General features: G+C 42.1%; 4 protein-coding genes across 7 annotated transcripts in view; 1 reads left to right on the top strand and 3 right to left on the bottom strand.

Moving 5' to 3' along the window:
- Positions 1 to 178: 178 nt before the first annotated feature.
- Positions 179 to 10,784, bottom strand: ACBD7 (acyl-CoA binding domain containing 7). 2 transcript variants are annotated; one of them, XM_071428931.1, is made up of 4 exons: positions 8,393 to 8,683; positions 711 to 828; positions 545 to 607; positions 179 to 458 (listed from the first exon to the last, which is right to left on the bottom strand). In XM_071428931.1, the coding sequence occupies exons 1-4, from the start codon at positions 8,402 to 8,404 to the stop codon at positions 385 to 387; spliced, it is 267 nt and encodes an 88-aa protein (XP_071285032.1). In that variant the 5' UTR covers positions 8,405 to 8,683; the 3' UTR covers positions 179 to 384. The 2 variants fall into 2 exon arrangements, with proteins under 2 accessions (XP_071285032.1, XP_071285031.1); XM_071428930.1 differs by lacking the exons at positions 179 to 458; positions 545 to 607 and adding an exon at positions 10,651 to 10,784 and having other exon boundaries at positions 748 to 828; positions 8,393 to 8,835.
- Positions 10,733 to 13,967, top strand: RPP38 (ribonuclease P/MRP subunit p38). 3 transcript variants are annotated; one of them, XM_071428928.1, is made up of 2 exons: positions 10,733 to 10,865; positions 12,931 to 13,967. In XM_071428928.1, the coding sequence occupies exon 2, from the start codon at positions 12,958 to 12,960 to the stop codon at positions 13,804 to 13,806; it is 849 nt and encodes a 282-aa protein (XP_071285029.1). In that variant the 5' UTR covers positions 10,733 to 10,865; positions 12,931 to 12,957; the 3' UTR covers positions 13,807 to 13,967. The 3 variants fall into 3 exon arrangements, with proteins under 3 accessions (XP_071285029.1, XP_071285028.1, XP_071285027.1); XM_071428927.1 differs by lacking the exon at positions 10,733 to 10,865 and adding an exon at positions 11,005 to 11,172; XM_071428926.1 differs by lacking the exon at positions 10,733 to 10,865 and adding an exon at positions 11,369 to 11,828.
- Positions 10,904 to 11,602, bottom strand: LOC139591336 (uncharacterized). The gene has a single exon (XM_071429899.1). It carries the CDS (start codon positions 11,600 to 11,602, stop codon positions 10,904 to 10,906), a length of 699 nt encoding a protein of 232 aa, XP_071286000.1.
- Positions 13,968 to 14,177: 210 nt separating the features above from the next.
- Positions 14,178 to 19,657, bottom strand: part of NMT2 (N-myristoyltransferase 2) — a 35,720-nt gene continuing 30,240 nt past the window's right edge. The window contains exons 11-12 of the mRNA XM_071428925.1: positions 18,531 to 18,668; positions 14,178 to 18,332 (exon numbers count right to left, since the gene is read on the bottom strand). Of these exons, the coding sequence (XP_071285026.1) occupies positions 18,312 to 18,332; positions 18,531 to 18,668 (159 nt within the window). The 3' untranslated portion in view covers positions 14,178 to 18,311. The remainder of the gene's footprint in view (positions 18,333 to 18,530; positions 18,669 to 19,657) is intronic.

Raw genomic sequence — 19,657 nt, 5'->3', positions numbered from 1 at the left:
GTTTCATCTTTTCCTTCTTCTCTTACATGTGTACAAACTCTTCACTTTATTCCATAACCCTGTTTGCAAAAAAATTATGTCTATGTTATTTTACTGTTAGAGCTTCTTTTTGTCTGCTCCTGTCAAAATGCTAAATATAATTTAATACCCACAAAAATCCATAATTCTCACAGAAAGCTTCATTTATTCAGTTCAAATTTATTTAGATTAATATACAAGCTAGAAATAGATTATATATGTAAATACCCTTTACAGTCAAACAGCTTATGCTTAGAAGATATTAGTGTCAGACCTCACTGAGGAGTTAGTATTGCATTTTTCTCAACAGAGTTAGTTCATTAGCTACTGAAGAGTTAAGTATTAGTGGGAATTATTTTGAATATTCTAGATCCCATATTTTTCTACCATTGCTCTTGCTTTAGAGATATAGGCATTCATGGCATCCTCCTTTGATAAACCTGCAAAGGAAAGTAGGAGTCATTATCTTTCTCATTTGTCATCCTATAAACTTGACTACAGGATGTAAATTTAATTGGTGTAACACCTTTTTTCAGGTTCCATGCCTCCCATTTGGCTTTGCCTTTCAAATCTAGCATTCCTGGACATTCTGTCAAAATAAATGCATAGCTTTGGTTATCATGCAGATTTACATCACATTAGATTGATTTTATCAAGATATGTGAGTAAATATGAAGTATATATAGTAATACCAATATTAATATCTCCAACAGTAGCCTGTTTGTAGAATCCATATAGTTCCTTCAGTTCTTCATCAGTTGGTCTTGTTTTTAATTTTTTTACATCTTCTGCAGCACCATCAAAGTCAGCCTGATGAAAGAACAGAAAGGGTTCTCCTCTCAAGGGGTGTTCTTAAAACATGAGTTATATGACACACAGTAGTATCATTAGATATTCTCAATGATTCACTTGAGTTTAGAAATCAGACAAGGCTTCTTCCCATGAAAGAAGCTTCATAAATGTGTACATTGTTAGAAAGGGATATAGGGTTGTATGGTTGATAGGGGCAGCCTCCACAATTTATGTGGTGTATATGTCTTTTACAGTCACACTGCAGGTATGAAGCCATTCACTGAACTTTACATCCCATAGTAATCTCTGAATTGTTTTGACCCTGCCTACACTGTGTTGGCTCAATTGGTGGAGCTCAAATCCCCTCTGAGTGGTACTGCCCAATTCACCCTCCATTTCCTCTGCTCTGCTGACTGGGAAGTAGGTGATCAACAGCTGGCACAGAGGTACCTCATGGAGATGAGCTACTGCAGGACCACCTTCCACAGCCATCTCTGAAATACAGGAGAGCACCAGAGTAAAGTGTAAATTTACTCCTTTCATCACTGTGAATCACACACATCAACCTGAGGCTGTAGCCATTCTCGCTATAAAGCAGGTCTCAGGCTAAGGTTTGGAGTTCTGTTTCATGCCCAGAACATTTCAGAGAGAGACAGATTTTGTATAGTGACTACAGACCCATCAGGATACCACACTACTCGATTGAAGACTGATACAAGCACTTTAATATGCTATATGCTGGTTTCAACAATTATTTTAGCTTTTGAGTTGGATCTGCTTTTATAGAAGCATTTACAGAAGCACAGTATATCCTGCACAAATACTTAAAATGTACAAAACCAGGGTATTGGTTTTGTATGGCCTGGGTTTTGGTAGTTGGGGCTGGGGGGGGCTACAAGGGTGGCTTCCATGAGAAGCTGCCAGAAGCTTCCAACATGTCCAGCGGAGCCAATTCCTGATGGCTCCAAAGATGGATGTGCTGCTGGGCAAGGCCAGGCCGATGAGAAATGGTGGTAACACCTCTGTGCTAACAGATTTAAGGAGGAAAATAAACAAGGAGTGGTTGCACATTTGTAACTACAGCCAGAGAAGAGCAGAGCGGGACCGTGAGAGGAGCAGCCCTCAGACACCGAGGGCAGCGCAGGAGGGGCAGGAGCTGCTCCAGGCGCCGGGGCCGAGATTCCCCTCAGGCCGTGGGGCAGGCAGGGGGCAGCAGCTGTGCCCCTGCAGCCCATGGAGGCCACGGGGATGCAGGGATCCACCACAGCCCCTGCGGGAGCCCCAGGCCCGAGCACGTGGATGCCTGGGAGGAGGCTGTGATCCTGTGGGAGACTCCTGGAGAGGGGCCCTGCTCCCAGGCTGGAGCAGCCTGTCCTTGAAGGACTGCACCCCGTGGAGGAGTGACCCACACTGCAGCAGCCTGGGGAGGGCTGCTCCCCATGGGATGGACTCACACTGCAGCAGCCTGGGGAGGGCTGTTCCCCATGGGATGGACTCACACTGCAGCAGCCTGGGGAGGGCTGTTCCCCTTGGGATGGACTCACACTGCAGCAGCCTGGGGAGGGCTGCTCCCCATGGGATGGACTCACACTGCAGCAGTCACAGGGAGTGCTCGTGAGATGAGCTCACATTGGAGAGGTTCACAGAGAACTGTCTCCTGTGCCACCCCACGGTGCAGCAGGGGAATGACTCCTCTCCGTGAGCCGCAGGAGAAGCCATGGATCATGAACTGACCACAACCCCCATTCCCTGTCCCCTTGCACTGCTGGGGTAGGGGGTAGAGCTGAGAAGGGAGGAAGGTGTTTATAAGGGCTTATTTCACTTCTCATTATCCTGCTCTGATTTTGTTAGAAATAAATTCAGTTTATGTCTCTAAGTTGAGCCTGTTTTGCCCTCAATGGTATTTGATGAGCAATCTCTCTCCTGGTTCTTAACTCATGAACCGTTTGTTAAAACATTTTCTCTCCTCTGTCCAGCTGCAGGAGAGTGACTGAGTGGCTTTGGTGGGTACTGGCATTTAGCCAGCATCAAGATACTACTTCAGCTTAAAAGTTTGTGTAAAAGTCAGCAATGATTTCAGCATGTCTACTGTGGCTCTGTTTACATCACTGAGACCCTGGCATTACCTCAGAAGTCTGCACTGTGCTTCTTTATACCACCTTTCCCTTTAGTTACAGAAAAGATTTGATTTTTTTTTAAAAGAAAACCTAATGCATGTTTATCTCCTTAATTGATGCCTTTCTCCTTGGCAAGTGACTGTTCTGGGTCAGTCAGGTGATGGAAATAAGCAAATATGAATGAGAGCTAGGTTCACCACTGCATTCTGTATTTAAACAGAGAGAAACTACAAGAGAAAGGTTATTTCTTTTTTTTAAATTTAAGAAGGAAAAATGAGTAGTAATTTAATTAGAGAGTGATGTTCAAGCATCTTTCCTCACAGAAAGGCCCCTCCCTGGAATCATGAAACTACATATTCACTGACCTAAGGACATGCCAGCTGGTGGCTGCAGGAGGCAGGAGCAGCAGGCAAAACAGGGTAATAAGGACAGGTAGCTGGGTGCACTGCAGCTTCCTGCACAGAAACTTGGCCACTCTACCACCAAGTGAGTCACCTCTGCCTCCTGAGATGGAATTCACTTTTTATTTTGGTCTGGAAATTTAGTTTGGCTAATGAGATTTGCCAGACACAAACTTTTGAGGAATTTCTGATTTTTTGCAAATTTTGAATTGCTGTATGAAACCCACAAAGGGAAAGCACAAGCCTTCTAAGAACAGAAGTGCTCGCCACAGGAGGATGTACATCTGGAACAGCAGTGTTGCAACAAGGAACAGCAGGCAGAGAGGTGCATTTAAAAGGAATGTTTAAAAAAAAATCATGATGTGTGATTTAAAAGGCATTCTAGCTCCCTGCAAAACAGCAATTAAATCTTGACTATTCTTTAAACTGCAGCTGTAAATTCACAGGACATTAGATGGAAAGGATTCATGCTGACAATACACATCTCTAGGTCTGTGAGTTCATAGCACCCTCGAAGTGAAATGAAAAGACCAAACTCCTGCAGCAATGCAGATGCTTTTTAACAAATAATCTTTCAACTCAGTGAGAACCTTAATGTTTGCATAAATGACAAGCAGAAGTGTCTGGGAGATTCCCACCAAGGCCTCCCAGAACCAAATGCCCAGTAGTGGAGGGAAGAGTACAGAGAAGAATTGGTGCGCTAAAATTGAAAATTACTGTTTTAAGTTTGAGAAATGCTGCTGTTCTATTTTGAATATAACAATTCTTCTGAGAATTAGGCAGATTCCAATTGTCATTTGTCTTTTTAAAGATCTGACACTTGGTCATTCAATAAAGTATATGATCTGGCAGTTTCTGCACTAAATTCTAGATTAAATTAATTCCAACTTATATTTTTAAATCTAGAACTTTATATACTGAAACATGTAATTACTTATGTAGTTTGCTCCTGTTTTAGTAAATATAATTCTCAATGTTACTAAAATGCAACTATACCATAGAACCACAGAAGAACATGAAGATTTAAGTCCAACCTTTTGTGTCTGATTTCTTTTAAGAACACTGTAGATTAATTTTTTTTACCAACCAAACATTTGAGAATGCTGCAAAACAAATACAGGATTTTTCTAGAATAAAAAAACCAAAAGGCTCAGAATATGTTCATATGTTATGTATATATGTTATTTGTAATTTAGATAAACCAAAATTGTGTCCTCTAGACTACATATAAAAGCTGAATCAAGAGTGGTGAAATGGCTTCACAGTACCCCTTCTCAGGTTTTTTTTTCAGTAATATTAATATTTGCTTTCATGAAAGTCTTGAAATTTTAATTTTTCTTCTTATGCTGTATTGTCTCTTGGTCTCCTTCTGCACAGCAATGGTACCTGGATTTGCTACGATCACCTGACATACCTCAACAAGTTCAGATGTTAAGCTCAGTTTTAATTTTTCACCAAAAATTGCTGAGACCATAGTAAGTAATTAAATAACACAATTCTTCCTTTCAGCAGCAAACCCAGAATGGTGAACCCATGTGTTTGGGGCCAGGAAGTCACACCAGCACAGGCAGAGAATTTGGGGTTTGGGGCAGAAGCACCTTGCCCTGTGTCTTAGGCACAGCATGAGTGCTTCAGCCTGGGAGCAGGGAGGGGACAGACACACTGCCACAAACAGGAGTCTGAACTCACAGTCCCTGTGAGACTCTCATGGGGCTTTATTTGACAGTCAGGTGCCTTATCCTTCCATGAACACAGGCCTGTTCCACTTTGTGCTCCCCTCGGGGTAGAGGCAGGGACATGGGGAAGGCAGAGGAGCTCACATGCTCTGAATTGACATCCCAGCCTGCCCCTGGGTCACTGCAGCCGTGCCACGCTGCTGTGCAGTGCTCCAGGCACTGCAGCATCAGCATGAGGGCGTTTTGGACTGGGGTAGCAAGGCAGCTCTAATGACACAAAAACTCCTGTGCACTAACAACAGTGTTTGTAGTAGATGTACAGTATTTATAATGGAGAAGCATTTAACGAGGGGAAACAAAATTAGCAATGCAAACTACCACCAAGGAATTAAAAATAGTGGTTCAAAGAAACTGGAACTGTACATATTTGATGCTCCTCAAAGCAAAGCATTTAAAGTCACACTATTGGTACAGATGTATAAAAGGGATGGACATTCACTTACGAAAATAAATGTGATGACCTACTACTCAAGGGTTTTTTATAGTTACAATTTTATTAAAATAAATATTTCATTATTAATCCAAATATCAGAAATGTGACATTCTTGACTATAACTATGACTGACTCCTCCATCACAGACATCTCTTCATATTATCCAAATTTGCATAGAGGTGCAAACAATAGTAGGACTCTGTTAATTGTAAAATTTAAAATTTGTATCAATAATAAACCATAACTAGGTTGCCACGTTGTTTAAAGTTTAAATAAGTTACAACTGCATGTGAGCTTGTGCCAGCACTGATGTACAAGGACCATTCAGATCTGTGGAAATCTTTCACAAGTCTGGAATTGTTTTCTGATCTAAACTTCTGTCCTGGTTTTGTCTGGGGTATAGTTAATTTTCTCTCTAGTACCTGTGCAGTGCAGTGTTTTGGATGCAGGATGAGAATAATGTTGGTAACACTGGTGTTTTGGTTGTTGCTGAGTAGTGCTTGCCCTGAGCCAAAGACTTTTCAGTATCTCATGCCCTGAACACAAGGAGCTGCACAAGAATCTGGGGAAAGGGGGGAACACCTCTGGGACAGCTGAACAAACTGGCCAAAGGGATATTCCACACTACAGAACATCCATGCCCAGGGCAGAAACTGGGAGGAGTTGGCCAAGAGTTGGCCACTGATTGCTGCTCAGGGATGGGCTCAGCCTTGGTCAGTGGGTAGTGAGCAATTGTATTGTGCATCACGTGCTTCTCCAGGGTTTAACTGCACATGCACTCTCTCTCTCTCTTTTTCTCTCTCAATACTATTATCACAGTATTATATTTTACTCATTTTAAAAATCATTAAACTATTCTTATTTCAGCCCATTAGTTTTTGCTTCCTCCCCCTTCTCCTCACTGCCAATTCTCCTCCCCATCCCACTGTAGGTGAAGCAGGTGAGCAAGTGACTGCATGGTACTTATTTGCTGGGTAGTGTTAAACCATGACAACGTCACAGTAAGAATGAACCAGAAGCCCTGTTCAATTGTACAAGACAAAAGATAAAAAGTTAAGGAAACCATTAAGTTAACCACCTTATTTTCCTATAATTTTATTCTATTTGCATCTAGAGGCGAGTATCACAAGATAGGCAAATCACAAGATTTGCAAAGGCATATCTTACAGAGCAAGAAAGGTGCAGAAATGAAATTAAATACTAAATCTTTTGTTCTTTATCCTCCTCTAGCCAATCATTCTGCACAGACTGTTGCTTAGGATTTGCCTGCTTACACAACATGCTTATGAGCAGCCTGTAAAAATATAATTTTCTCTTAATCATGTGCCGATAAAATTCCCTTTAACTCCTCAAATAAAAAGCATAAAAATATATACAGACATAAACATATACATGTGCCTTAAAGATAAAAGCACAAATTATCAGACCATTATCAGACACTGTCTTTTTGTGAAGAAAAAAGCTTGAATGAATTCTTCATTTATAGTAGAATATTTTACCACTTTGCAAAACTTAAAAATATTTTACAGCCTCACTAAAGAGAACATTATTTTATTCATTTGTCTTCATTCCCATAGAGCTAGAATCAGTAAATTTATGGATATGATTGGTAACTGTCAACCAAACCAATGTGGACAGACAAGGTCTATAATGTCTAATGCAGAATGCATATGGCATCTTAAAATTTCAACTCCTGATTTTTATGCTTAAGTGTAACTGTATGCAGCTATGGAACAGCATATCATACTGCCTTCAGCTCCTTTTTATCATAATTTATGGCTCATTGCTTAAATCATCAGGCTAACAAATTCACTTGCTAGACTGAGTTCAAGGCAGAATAAAACAAGCTGATTTTTCAGCAATTATTAATTATGCAAAGGTAGTGTTATGTTTGGGATTTGGCAGTTTTGACCCACCTAAGAAAGAGATTTCTTCTTAGCTGTAACACAGCACAATGAAACCTCTGTGCTATTCAGCATAATTGCAGCTCAGAAGAAAATTGCTAAGCTGCTGGCAATGCACTCCCTGCATCTAGGTCAGAGCATTGTGCTGCTCACTCTGTGCAAAATGCACACTAACTAAGCTGAGGCAGACATAATGAGACAGGGATAGAAGAGCTTGCAAATCTTGAAAGTGAAAGGGATAATAGGGAAGCCTAAAGAAGAAAATCAGCTTAATCTATCAGGACATGGCCAAGACAAGGGAAGTATTCATAGTTTCCCACAAAGATAGGAGGCTAAAAGCCAGCAATGAAGATAATTTCCTCAACAGCTATTTAAAGCTGCAATCAGAGAGTACATAAAAAGAAGCTCTCTGTCTAGCTAGAAGGTAAGTAGAAGCTCTCCTACCAAAACACAAACCTATCAAAATGTAGCAGTCCAAAGATGCATGCACCCTAAAAAATCCACACAACTTATTTAAAAATTATTTACGCTTCCCAAATGCACATATAGCACTGTCTCAGTCTTAGAAGTTTCCCTCCTCCTTTAACAGCTCCAAGCAACCAGCTAGATCCTAAAAACCTAAGTATGTACCTGCCTTTCCATGTCTAACTCAGTCCTAGCAAACTCAGATGCACACCTGAAGAAACATAATTCATGCATACTCTGAAAAGGTAAAATTACATGACCCATGGAAAAAAAAGAAAATCCAAAATATTACATGACCCATGAAACAGTTCAAATTAACCAGCTTGCTTCTCATCCTCCACTTGTGAAAAGTAATGGACTATTTAACCTCCAAGGGTTCAGGCAGATTTCCCTTGCCACAAGGTAACCTTGATTCTGCAGCAAAAATCTACGCGGAAGAAATACCACAGTCTCCATCACGGCATCACACAGACGCGCAGCGCATCCCTCTCCTCGCCTCTGTCTCCCCAGATGCAGAACTGCGTACCTGAAGAGTCATGGTGCTGCGGGGAAGCGCAGGGAACGGCCTCGCTCCTTCTCCTTGTGGCGGGGACGCGGCGCTTCTGCCAGTCGGCGGCGGCGGCGCTGGGACGGTGCCGTGAGCTCAGCCCGGCAGCACACGGGGGGGACTCGCTGCCGCCGCGCCCCTCGGCTGCCGCCGCGACAACCAGCGGGACCGGGAAGGGGCGGCGGGCAGGGAGCGCTAAGCCCCCGTGGCTTCCGCTGAAAGCCTGAGCTCCAGCCACACCACTGAGGATTAGGCTGCCAGGCTGAGAGCAGAGAGATTCCCAAGCCGTTTGTTTGACAAAGGAATTTCTTGAGTGATTTGAAGTGCAACCAGTCCAGTTGCTGGAAATGTTCCTTCTGCCGCAGTCCCTGCCCATGTCCATGTCCAGCCAACCTGGGACCTCGCACCCTTCAGGTGCAGCTCTGAAAAACACGAGGGTCATCTCAAGGATGCCTCACACAAGTGGCTACACACACAAAATACACTGTGAATGCTGATTTTCAATTTGGTCTACTAAGTATAGAATAAAAATATTAAATCAATTGATAAACTACCCTACAAGTGTAACCACTGAGGAAAAAAAAATCCGTCTCTCTTGTATCAATGAATTGTTTATATTCATGCCCCTATACACTTATGTATGTGAAAAATGAGTTTCTATGATTGGCTTTTCACAAATGTTAAAGTGAATATTATATGTGCTGTGTTGGAAAGTAATGCTGCATTAATTCCCTTAAGTAGTGTGTTAAATATAGTTTTAGGTTATAAAAATTGTTAAAATAGAAACGATGCTATGTAGGATACTTTTTTTAAAGAAAAGACTTGCAGTGACATAGCAGCCACAGGACACCTAAATTGTTAAAAACGCCAATCACTTGTTTTCAAAATTTTAAAAATTTAATAGTAATAAAATGGTTATAAAAATAGTAATACAATTAGAGTAATAATTTGGACAAGTTGAATTAGGACAATATGAGACAATAAAGACAAAGAGTTACGGACGTCCGGGTACCTTTTTCTGGGCAGCACGAGCCCGAAAAAGGGCACCTGTTAACAAAGAATTAACCCTTAAAAGCAACAGCCTGTTGCATATTCATACACTTCATACATGATGCATAAATTCCATTCAAATACAGGATTCTGTCTGGTCATCGTCAACTTCTTCCTCTGAATCCTGACAGCGCCTTCGAGGCAGGAAGAAGTTCGTTTCTTCTGATAAGAGGGCAAAAAATTCTTCTCTGAAAGATTTAGGTGTCCTGTGGCTGCTATCTCGCTGCGAGTCCTTTCTTTTTAAAAAAGTATCCTACATAGCATCCTTTCTATTTTAACAATTTTTATAACCTAAAACTATATTTAACACAGTACTTAAGAAAACTAATACAGCATTACTTTCTAACACAACACATATAATATTCATTTTAATATTTGCGAAAAGCCAATCATAAAATACATGCATTTTTCACATAAATCTTTCATAGAAAAAGAATTTATTGCCCTCTTATCAGAAGAAACGAACTTCTTCCCACCTCGAAGGCGCTGTCAGGATTCAGAGGAAGAAGTTGACGATGTCCAGACAGAATCCTGTATTTGAATGGAATTTATGCATCATGTATGAACTGTATGAATATGCAACAGGCTATTGCTTTTAAGGGTTAATTCTTTGTTAACAGGTGCCCTTTTTCAGGCTCGTGCTGCCCAGAAAAAGGTACCCGGACGTCCGTAACTCTTTGGTTCTATTGTCTCATATTGTCATAATTCAAACGGTCCAAATTATTATTACTCTAATTGTATTACTATTTTTATAACCATTTTATTACTATTAAACTTTTAAAATTAAAAAAAAAACAAAAACAAGTGATTGGCGTTTTTCACATGTACATAATTTCCTAAGCATAGTTTGGTCTATGGTAGGTACTTCTGCATTTTTTAACCCACTAACTTCCATAAAACCATGCCAAAAAAGTAATTTGAGGGGAAACAAGTCCAGGTTAAATTAAATCAGGAATTAACAAGGAAACAATCCAAGTAAATGTAAGTAAATAAGAGATTAAAATAAAAACTTGAAACATTTCTGTAGTACCGGTGGCCTAGCAAAGAAGCTCTGCTCTTTCAGGGCCAAGAAGCTGTGCTTAACCATGCTGCGCACTGCGATGAATGTGGAAAATGGACGCACTTGTGATGATCTGTTAAAAGCTGAGGGCAGATTGCAGGAAACACAGAATGGAACCAGTCCTCACCTGTCACCTTGGTCACAGCACACCATGTCCGTGCACGGCACGGCGCACACTGCACCGCAGCGAGGGACTCCCCTGTGGCTGTGAAGCCCCCATGAAGCACCTGGTGACCCGGCCCTGACTGCGTTAGCTGACATGGGACTAAGCAGGTCTGCCTTCGCCTGTGCGCCGGTTTTCGGGAGCGCTCGAGCCCTGGGAGCGCCAGCAGTGAGCCTAAGGTGAGAGCCGCCAAGGGCAGGCCCTGGGCACCAGTGCTTTATGGCTGCTGTGCACTAACGCTACAGCCGCTGGGCCATGCGGCCCTGAGCGCAGCGCGGGCACCGCCCCCGAGCGCCGCCGCAGCGGGAGCCGACCGAGCGCGGCCCACGCTCGCCCGCTCCGGACACCGCCCCGCCGCGGAGAGACTCCCCCGCCGCGGCCGGGGGCGGAGCGGGACGGAGGGCGGAGCGGGGCCGGGCCAGACCGGGGGCGGAGCGGGATCGGGCCGCGTCCCGCGGCGTGTTCCTGGAGCGCGGGAAGGCCGAGGTAAGGCCGGCTTTGCGCCGGTGGGCGCGGGGCAGCTGCGGTCTGGGGGGCCCCGCGGTCGGGCAGCCGGAGGCCGCTCCGCTCCCCGGGCCCGGGCCGGCCCGCAGTGCTTGGCGGCTGAGGGGCGGCGGCCCGTGGAGAGGGTGCTGCGGTGTCGGCGGAGCCCCCGCCCCACAGGGAGCCGGCGCTGTGCGGGGCCGTGCTTAGCCCGCGTTTCGCTGTTGCCGGGAGCTGGCGGAGCCCCCGGAGCGCCCTGCGGCGGAAGCGCTGCGGAGGCTCCTGGCGGAGCGGGCGGCGTCTCTGCGATCTCCCTTCCGCCGGAAGCGAGGGGGTCGCGACCGCGGTGCGAGGTGGAGGAGCTGTGTTGGTTTGTTCGCTCGTTGCTCTGTTTCCTTACTCCTGCACGCTTGTTTTCTTCAGGAATGCCCATTTTGAAAAGAAAAATGTAATCTCTGAACTGTGGACACGTTCCTTTTTTTTTTTTTCTTGTACGTGTCTGTTGCTGATTTTGCTTGCCAAAGGTTATCAGAGCATCCCTAATTGAAAGCTTTTAAAAGCGATAACCCAGAGCTCATTTTTTTTAATCACAAGCTTTCATTTCAACTGAGTCACACGTAAGGATTCTTATGGAAGCTTTCATTTCAACTGAGTCACACGTAAGAATTCTTATGGTCATTTCCATTTTTTAGTTGTGATCACTTTTTGGTTGTTGCTACTGTGATGGTAAGCAAAAGGGATAACTGCACGAATGATAGCTCCATGAAGGACTAATAGGTGAAGTCAGCACATCTTTATCCTTACATCCCAGATGCAATCATTCTGGATGTTTGGGAGCTGAGGGGAATGCCAACCCTGTCCTCCTCAGCTGGTTTCTCCAGTTTCCACTGTTGGAGGCAGATAACTGGAATAGATGGACCACCACTAAGGTGACCCAGGGCATTTGATAGATTATTCTGAGAGTACTCAAGAGTGCCCCGGTGGTTTTTTTTTTGTATTTTGGAACTGGGGGTTTTGCAATTTACCAGGGACTGCCCTCAGGCTTGACCTCATGTCTTCACTGCTACTCTGGACTAGATCAATCAGAGCAAGAACAATTACACTTTCTCTGCTCCTGTTCAGTTTTTCTTAGCCCTGAAGGCATTGTCCAGGTGACACAAAAGACCCCTTCTGAACTTCTGGAGACATGTAGGGGATTGCCTTCCTTCCCTGAAAGCATAAACTGTTAAAGAGTCCAAAAGTTTTTATCGTACCTTCCAAATACAGGGAAACACAAAGGCATGGACTGAAGATTGAAAAAACAGATTTATAGAATTTCTGAATAAATTCAGGAACTTGTTTCATGTTGTGATTTTTTGCCTTTTTTTTCCCCTCCCATGTCACAGAGGGGCAATGCAGCTGTGCAAGAGTGAAAATAGAGTGGTCCTTCAACCTGTGATTCTGGGGATAGGTTGTTGCTTGGTTGGGCTTGTGTTTGTTGGTTTTTTTTTTTTTTACATCTGTAATATGTCCAGCTGCTTTTGTTCAGCTTTAAAAGGGTCTGTTGTCACTGCTGTTGCCATACCATCCTGTCCAGCTTTTTTTATTTATTTAAAAAAACCCAGCTCCCCACCTGCCCTGTGGAAGATGTGTGAGGTTGATAGATGCCAGTATCACTGACATGCAATGTTTCTCTTCTGCATTCCCAGAAGAAGCTTCTGGTAACAATGTCCACAGCAGACAGTACAGTATTTGAAGTAACGTTTTGCTCTTTCTTCCTAGGGTGACAAAACACAGAACCACCTCAGGATGTCTGTAATTCAGCAAGGCACGGCAACACTTCGGAAAGCAAAGAAAACCACTGTAAAAACGTGTCTAGATAACCCCTTTGTTTTCCAATGGAAAACCATAGATGGAGAAGATATGCATTTTATACTGGAGACCTTAGAAGAAAGGATTAAACATATTGGACTTAAAAAGATTGAGAGCGCAAGAAAGAAAAAACGTTCCCTCACAAAAAAACAAACAGAAAGGAAGTGTGATGCCGGCACCAATGATTTCCCTAAAGAGGAAGCAGAAAGCCACCAACAAAAACCAGGATGGACTGACATAAGTATCAGAAGACAGCTTGCTATTGGAGTTAACGAAGTTACAAAAGCATTGGAAAAAAATGAACTCCTCCTCTTGCTGGTGTGCAAGTCTGCCAAACCCGCAATGATCACGTCGCACCTGGTGGAGCTGAGCGCGAGCCGCGCCACGCCGGCAGGGCAGGTGCCGCGCCTCAGCGAGACCCTCGCGCCCCTCCTCGGCCTGACGTCCATCCTGGCGCTCGGCTTCAAAAAGCACTCTGACACCTTCACCCAAGCTATAGCAGCAATAATCCCAAAGATCCCGGCCTTGGAAGTGCCATGGTTTCAGTACAGAACTGAAGAATCCGTGGCTTATGCAGAGACAGATTCTTCAGGAAGTCTGGAACCCGAAGAGCTTGCAGAGGTGCTCGGGGATAAGCTCACGAGTCAGAAGCGGAAGCATACAGAAAGCAACCGGCCCGATCTCTCACATGTAATTTTGCAGCCTTTGAAAATCAAGAAACTTGTCCCAAATCCCAATAAGATAAAGAAACCACCTCGCAAAAAGAAAAAGGCTTTTTCAGCATAACTGAGTTTGGTTCTTTCTATTAAACAGATTTTTAAATGCAGGATGGAGTACAGTTCTAACAGTTTGTTTAGGCTTTACAGTGTAAAGGTCTTGAATACAAGGTGAACTTCATGTTGCATTGGGTGAGGTACTTTCTGCTTTAATAAAAAATACTGCTCAGACTTGAGTGTTAGTCTTTACTGGGGGTAGGTATTTTCATTTGCAGCTGGAGATCAGAGTTAAAGCCGGTAATGAACATGCCAAAGCAATTTTAAGACATAATTTATACTTCTTTGGAATGAATACAAAGCATTAAATCAACTTTGTCTTTTTACACAGATGAACATGCTTTAAGCAAAAGAGATTTAAGTATAATTACTCAAACAAATAAATACCAAAATTGAAAGTTTATTTAAACAAAGGTCCATGCCAGTATAAGTCTTTTAAAGCTGGGTTCAAGTAAATAGCACAGGCAGACTTCCCTTTTGAACTCTTATTATAATTTGTTCTGCTGAACAACTTGTTTTTGGTCACAAATGTATGCAGACTTGGGTTCCACCTGATTCCTGGTGCATGGTATGCTGAAGGAAAAGCTATTTCCAAATACAAATCCAAATTACTACTGCTGCGGTATTAAAAAAAATACTTCCATATGCAAACTATTAACACATATCCTCTGAGAAAATGTAAACCTAAACTCCATTAGATCTCTAAATGAAATCTAACATTATTTCCCAGGAAATTGACATAAGCCATATACTGTTTTATATAAAGTAAATGAGAACCGTAACTGCTACAAGACTGAAAATGTAATTTCTGAGTTTCCCTTAATTTACAGTGGACTATGAACAATTTTCTAATGAGGGTGATAGGAAGGAAGGGAAATAGCACTGCAATTCAGGCAATCAACAGCCTAGGAATTTACTTGTAGAAGAAAGCATAAAATACCTTAACTGAGTAACTTTTTTTGTTCCTTAAAAGGTGAAATTTACATTATTTTTCAGAGATTTGTTAATCCAGACTTCCATTGCCATCCAATAGCTCATCTGTATTTTGAATTTATTTAGAGATTGCTTTAGTTCATGATACCAACTATGAAGACAGGCAGTAGCAATGAGCAGTGATTGTGTAGTCATGATGCTCCTTGAAGTTTAAACACGGCATTTAAATGCTACAATTTTTGTCCGTGTCTGAGGGTTCAAGAAGAGGTGAGATTTCTTTGCCTTGCTTCACAGTCCTTTATACAAGTCCCTTTTTCTGGATTTCTGAGTGCATAAAACTTGAAGGCATGCTAGCACTAGTGTATTTCATTCCCAGGCTGGCTAACCATAGCATAAGAGTTGTAGCATTTAGACAGAGCATAAGGATTAGCTTTGGTAAACAACATAAAAACAGCAATCATCTTTCAAGCACTTCACTGCCTGCCCAGGTCTATCTTTGTCTTCAGGGATATGGGTTCCCTCTGCAGATAGGAAGTTACTTTGGGAAAGAAATAACAGATGTTTAAAAAGCCAGGTGGGAAAGGTGGTAGAGCAAGCTTTACATTTGCCAAGCCTTTGCAAACACCTATTAGGTTCTGAGGAGTCTTACCTTCATAGCAGGACTAATGCACACAGGTTCAACCTTGGAAACAAGGGAATGGTCCCTCCTATTGAGCTCCTGACAGTGGCCCCACACAGATCACACACATATTCACCTTTTGTTTAGTACCTGCCTAGCAAGTCAAAGTAAGTTGCCACAATTTTTACCTCCGGAGTCATTATGTGGGTGCAGGCTGGGGCACCTTCAAGATTCAAGTCCTCTTGATGCTGTGATACTTCAGCTAAACACCACAAGTGAAGAGCACTCAGCAGGGAGAGAAGAGGCCATGCTTAACACACACAAGTCCATGAAGAGAACTCTTCAAGAGCTGCCCCAACACTCAGGCTTAGATGCCTGTTTCCCTCATGCTCTGGCTGATAAATTTTCTCTCTCATCTACAGTGCTGCACAGCTTCTATAGGAGCATGTCTCTGCCCACCAGCCCCCTAGTGAACATGCAGAGGGAGCCAGACAAGTTTATCCCCTGGATTCAGAAGCAGATGACACTATTTTACTAGAAGAGAGCACAAGACTGGCCATGCTCCTTCCTTCATGTGCCATAATCTGAGGATTTAGGCAGAAGCCAGGCTGCAGGAAACCCACATTCATGTCTGTCTTCTACCTGGACATACTTGGTCCTATCATGGCCTCAGTTTTACAAAGGACAATACTTGGGAGGATCTGCCTTCTGATTTCAGAGGAGAAATGAAATCATCTGCCTAACATTTCTTCCACTCACAATTTTTTGAGGGGAAGGAAGGCAGAAGACATGAACATATCCTTCACCTGGGCTGTGATCACCTGGGCTGTCTCAGCAAGGAATGTCTTTGCTACGAGGACAGAGCTATGCCCTGCTGTCCCACCTCACCTCAGGCAGCCCTGAGTGAGGACTGCGGAGGCTCTGCCTTTAAGAGCTGAAGCAGAACACACTGAGCTCCTTGGTGAACCTCATCCCAGAGTGCTCCATGAAAATGCCTGCCAAGGAGGCACCATCTTGTCTTCTAGGAGTTAAAAACTTAAGTCTTTGATGGGGTCAAGATAAAATCCTTCTTGTCACTTCAGGTATCACTACCATCAATTACATTTTCAGGCACTTAATTCTGCTCAGGCCTCACACAGAGTCCAAGCTGTCTCTGCACCACCTGCTTTACTGCTACTAGGAGGGAGGTATCAGGAGTGGCCAGAGATGTAAAGCCCAACTGCACTGTGAGATTTCCTGTGAAGTCCTTTTAAATTCATGAGGTCCTGAGCTGGTGCACAGCCAGGGGTCAAACAAACCACGTTCAGTCCCTTCCTTTGTTTGAAGGAGGTCGAATGCTTTAATCAGCTATAATGCATAAGGGAAAGTATTTATCACTCTTTCTAGGGCAGAATCCTCTCACCACAATTCAACAAGAAAAAGAAACCAAACCACAAACCATTCACACAGTGGAAAAGGAGCGGGAAGAAAGAAAAACCCCACTGCTACAAGGTAGTGGGTAGGGCTAACAGTTATGAAGAACAGACAAATTTATCTTCATGTACAGAATTAAACTTTCAGCAAAATCTGCTGTCAGAATTACAGGCATGTTTAAAAGGAAAATTAGACATTTGCATTTCATGAGATATTCAAGTCACATTCAAAAGATGCTCACAGCACAGAGGCTTCACTATACCACAATTTGGCACTTTCAGCTAGAACAGTTTCTCAACACAGATTTTCTCAGTGCTCACGCTTCTGCAGCATCCATGAACTGAAAGAACTGCTATCATCTCTAGCTATGACGCTATGCTGGAATGCATATAAAGTGCTTCAGAAGCCACTCCCATTGCCGAGCATTCATGAGGAAATTAAAACAGTTCCACCCAACAACAAAGATCAGCCCTTCTACATTTCAGGAAGTGCAATACAGAGACTTCCAAGGACTGAGGGCAGAGCATTTCTCTTCTGCTTACCAGCCACGTATATAGCAAAACTTCTTGTTCCAAAGTCAGGATAAAAACACTACCAGGAACAATTTATGAATACATATTTACACAAGGTACTTTTCATTAGAATTACAGACTTCATAGGAAATCAGAGTAGACAAAGGAATATGTGCAATTTCGCAGAAGCGTTGAAAACATTCAAACTATAAATATCCTGATAGCACTACTAAAATTCTTAGTTTTACACACAGGCTGATGTTATTCTACTGAGGAAAAACTAAGGTATTGTGCCACAACTGTAAATTAAGTACAGTAATGTATTATCATTCTGGCAACACAGATAACACCTGCACTGAACAGTGCGATACTGTTAAATCAATCCACTGATCTATTGAAGATCAAAGTACAAATCTGTATTTTTTATTGATTTGGCAGCGTTGCTTATGGAGAAACAAATGCACTAGTTAAACCAGTACACTGTCATTCTGCTCCAGTTACAAAAACATCCAGGACTTTCATAGAGCTACAAAGGTATCATACTTCATGATTTTCCCCCAAATGATGATATCCATGTTAAGTAAATAAGCAAAGATACTCCAGTTTGTATCCTTCATTCTATTACACTGACATACATACATCACCACTTAATAAATAGAAATGCAGCAGTTCATCCACATAATAGCAAATATTTTTGTACCCTAATCCACCACTGAAGTTCAGTTTATACAAAACAGTCTTTTCTACAGAGTGGAAAAAAATACCTTCTTCTCATCCAGGTGCAAGCTAAGCTTTGAAACTTAAATGAATGTGCTTTTTATTCTTTTCATGGACAATAGAAGAGTTTCATGAACCGTCTGATCTGTCTGAAAATGCATAAATTTGGTCACATGTGGATGTCTTCATTGATCAGATTTAATGGACTATTTCAGTATCACTGACGTTGTGCTTTTACTCCTCTTGAACAAGACCATTTCAAGAGTTATGGAGATCAAATTAACTCAAAGGATGACCTCAAGAGTTCTAGAAACATAAACGTTCTCATTGTAATACAAGACCAACCTAAAGGAAGAAGAAAAATATGGTATTTTAGTTCAAGTATGGCAGTAAATCTAAACATCAGCAGTCTTCTGCATTTCAATTATGGATCATCAACAGGGCCAATTACAGTATTTTTAAAACTTCTGCCCATTGTTGGCCAGTGTAAACTCATGTACCATTACATCTAATGGAATTCAGGAACTAATTTTTCTGCCTTACCTTTTCAGATTCCATGCCTGGACATCTCCAGTTGTACAAGTAATACTGCAAATTTCCATCTCCAATCCCAAACTTGAGTTTTTCCAGGAATGTTTTGTTTTCCATTAAGTCTAGTGCATTGAACACATCAAATCCTTTCTGGCAACAGCAAAACATTTTTAAAATTTTACTTTTGAAATTTTCAAGTGACACACAAATGATACTTTACAGAGTGGCATACGGTATCCAAGAGACTTAGGCTAATTAAAAGGAAAAAATACAATGGAATAAATCTTGTCTTTTAATTAGGTACACACATTTGTGTACCTAATTAAGATAGTGTACCATAAGATGACATTTTCTCAATAAAAACTAAAGTATAATGCACAAGTACTTGAAGATTAGCTCCAAAAGGGTATAAATTTTAAAGCCATTTTCGAGGCCTAATGCCTAAAGAGTTTTCCATTATTTTACCCTTGGAGACATGCATTTTTTACAGTCACATACAGTGTTTTGACACATATGGCCTATTCTAGCTGAAGCTGCATAATACAGTTACTGTGGTTTTCAGCAATTTATCATTCTGTTAATGATAAACATACCTTTGTGATTTAGTCCTTTTCTGAAATGCCATTCTCTTTAGAACTCAAATCTTTCATGTGATTCTCCCTCCCTTACTTGTGCACTCTCTACCAAATCCTCATTCATAAACCTCCCAAATTCACTACAAAGAGACATTTTTTGTCTCAGAAGAGCCACATGGCCAAATCAGTCTCAAAGAGTTTTTCCTCCATTAACACATACTCAAATCCTTTCTCCTCACTGGGAACTCTTAACAAGCAGCCTAAAGCCCAGGCCTGGTAAGCCATTGCAGCAATAATCATCACATATGAACTGAATTTGCTCGGGGGTGTGGATATAAAATCCATTTATTTTCAATTTATTTGCAATTAACTACAAGGGAGTCTGTCCTAAGCTCCTGGAGTCTTAACAGCACAAAGGTACAGCACCAGCAGGACATGACACACTTTTAAGACAAAAGGTACAAAACAATAATGCTCAATTACTTAAGCACAAGAAGATGGGGTAAGGAACATTCTTTACTCAGTAAAAAAAAAATAGATATTTTTTCTTTTAAATGAGCATCC

Source organism: Agelaius tricolor, unplaced genomic scaffold (assembly GCF_023055355.1).
Source record: "Agelaius tricolor isolate 1412-34295 unplaced genomic scaffold, bAgeTri1.0.p SCAF_6, whole genome shotgun sequence".
NCBI lineage: Eukaryota > Metazoa > Chordata > Aves > Passeriformes > Icteridae > Agelaius > Agelaius tricolor.
This window is presented reverse-complemented; position numbering and strand designations above follow the sequence as displayed.

Coding starts and splice junctions, on each gene's coding strand:
- ACBD7 (XM_071428930.1), bottom strand. CDS start 10,784: ATGTCAGCTAACGCAGTCAGGGCCGGGTCACCAGGTGCTTCATGGGGG. Junction 8,836..10,650: donor TGCTGTGACCAAGGTGACAG/GTGAGGACTGGT, acceptor CGTGTTTTTCAG/AGCTGCACCTGAAGGGTGCG.
- LOC139591336 (XM_071429899.1), bottom strand. CDS start 11,602: ATGGGCATTCCTGAAGAAAACAAGCGTGCAGGAGTAAGGAAACAGAGC.
- RPP38 (XM_071428926.1), top strand. CDS start 11,799: ATGGAAGCTTTCATTTCAACTGAGTCACAC. Junction 11,829..12,930: donor TCATTTCAACTGAGTCACAC/GTAAGAATTCTT, acceptor CTTTCTTCCTAG/GGTGACAAAACACAGAACCA.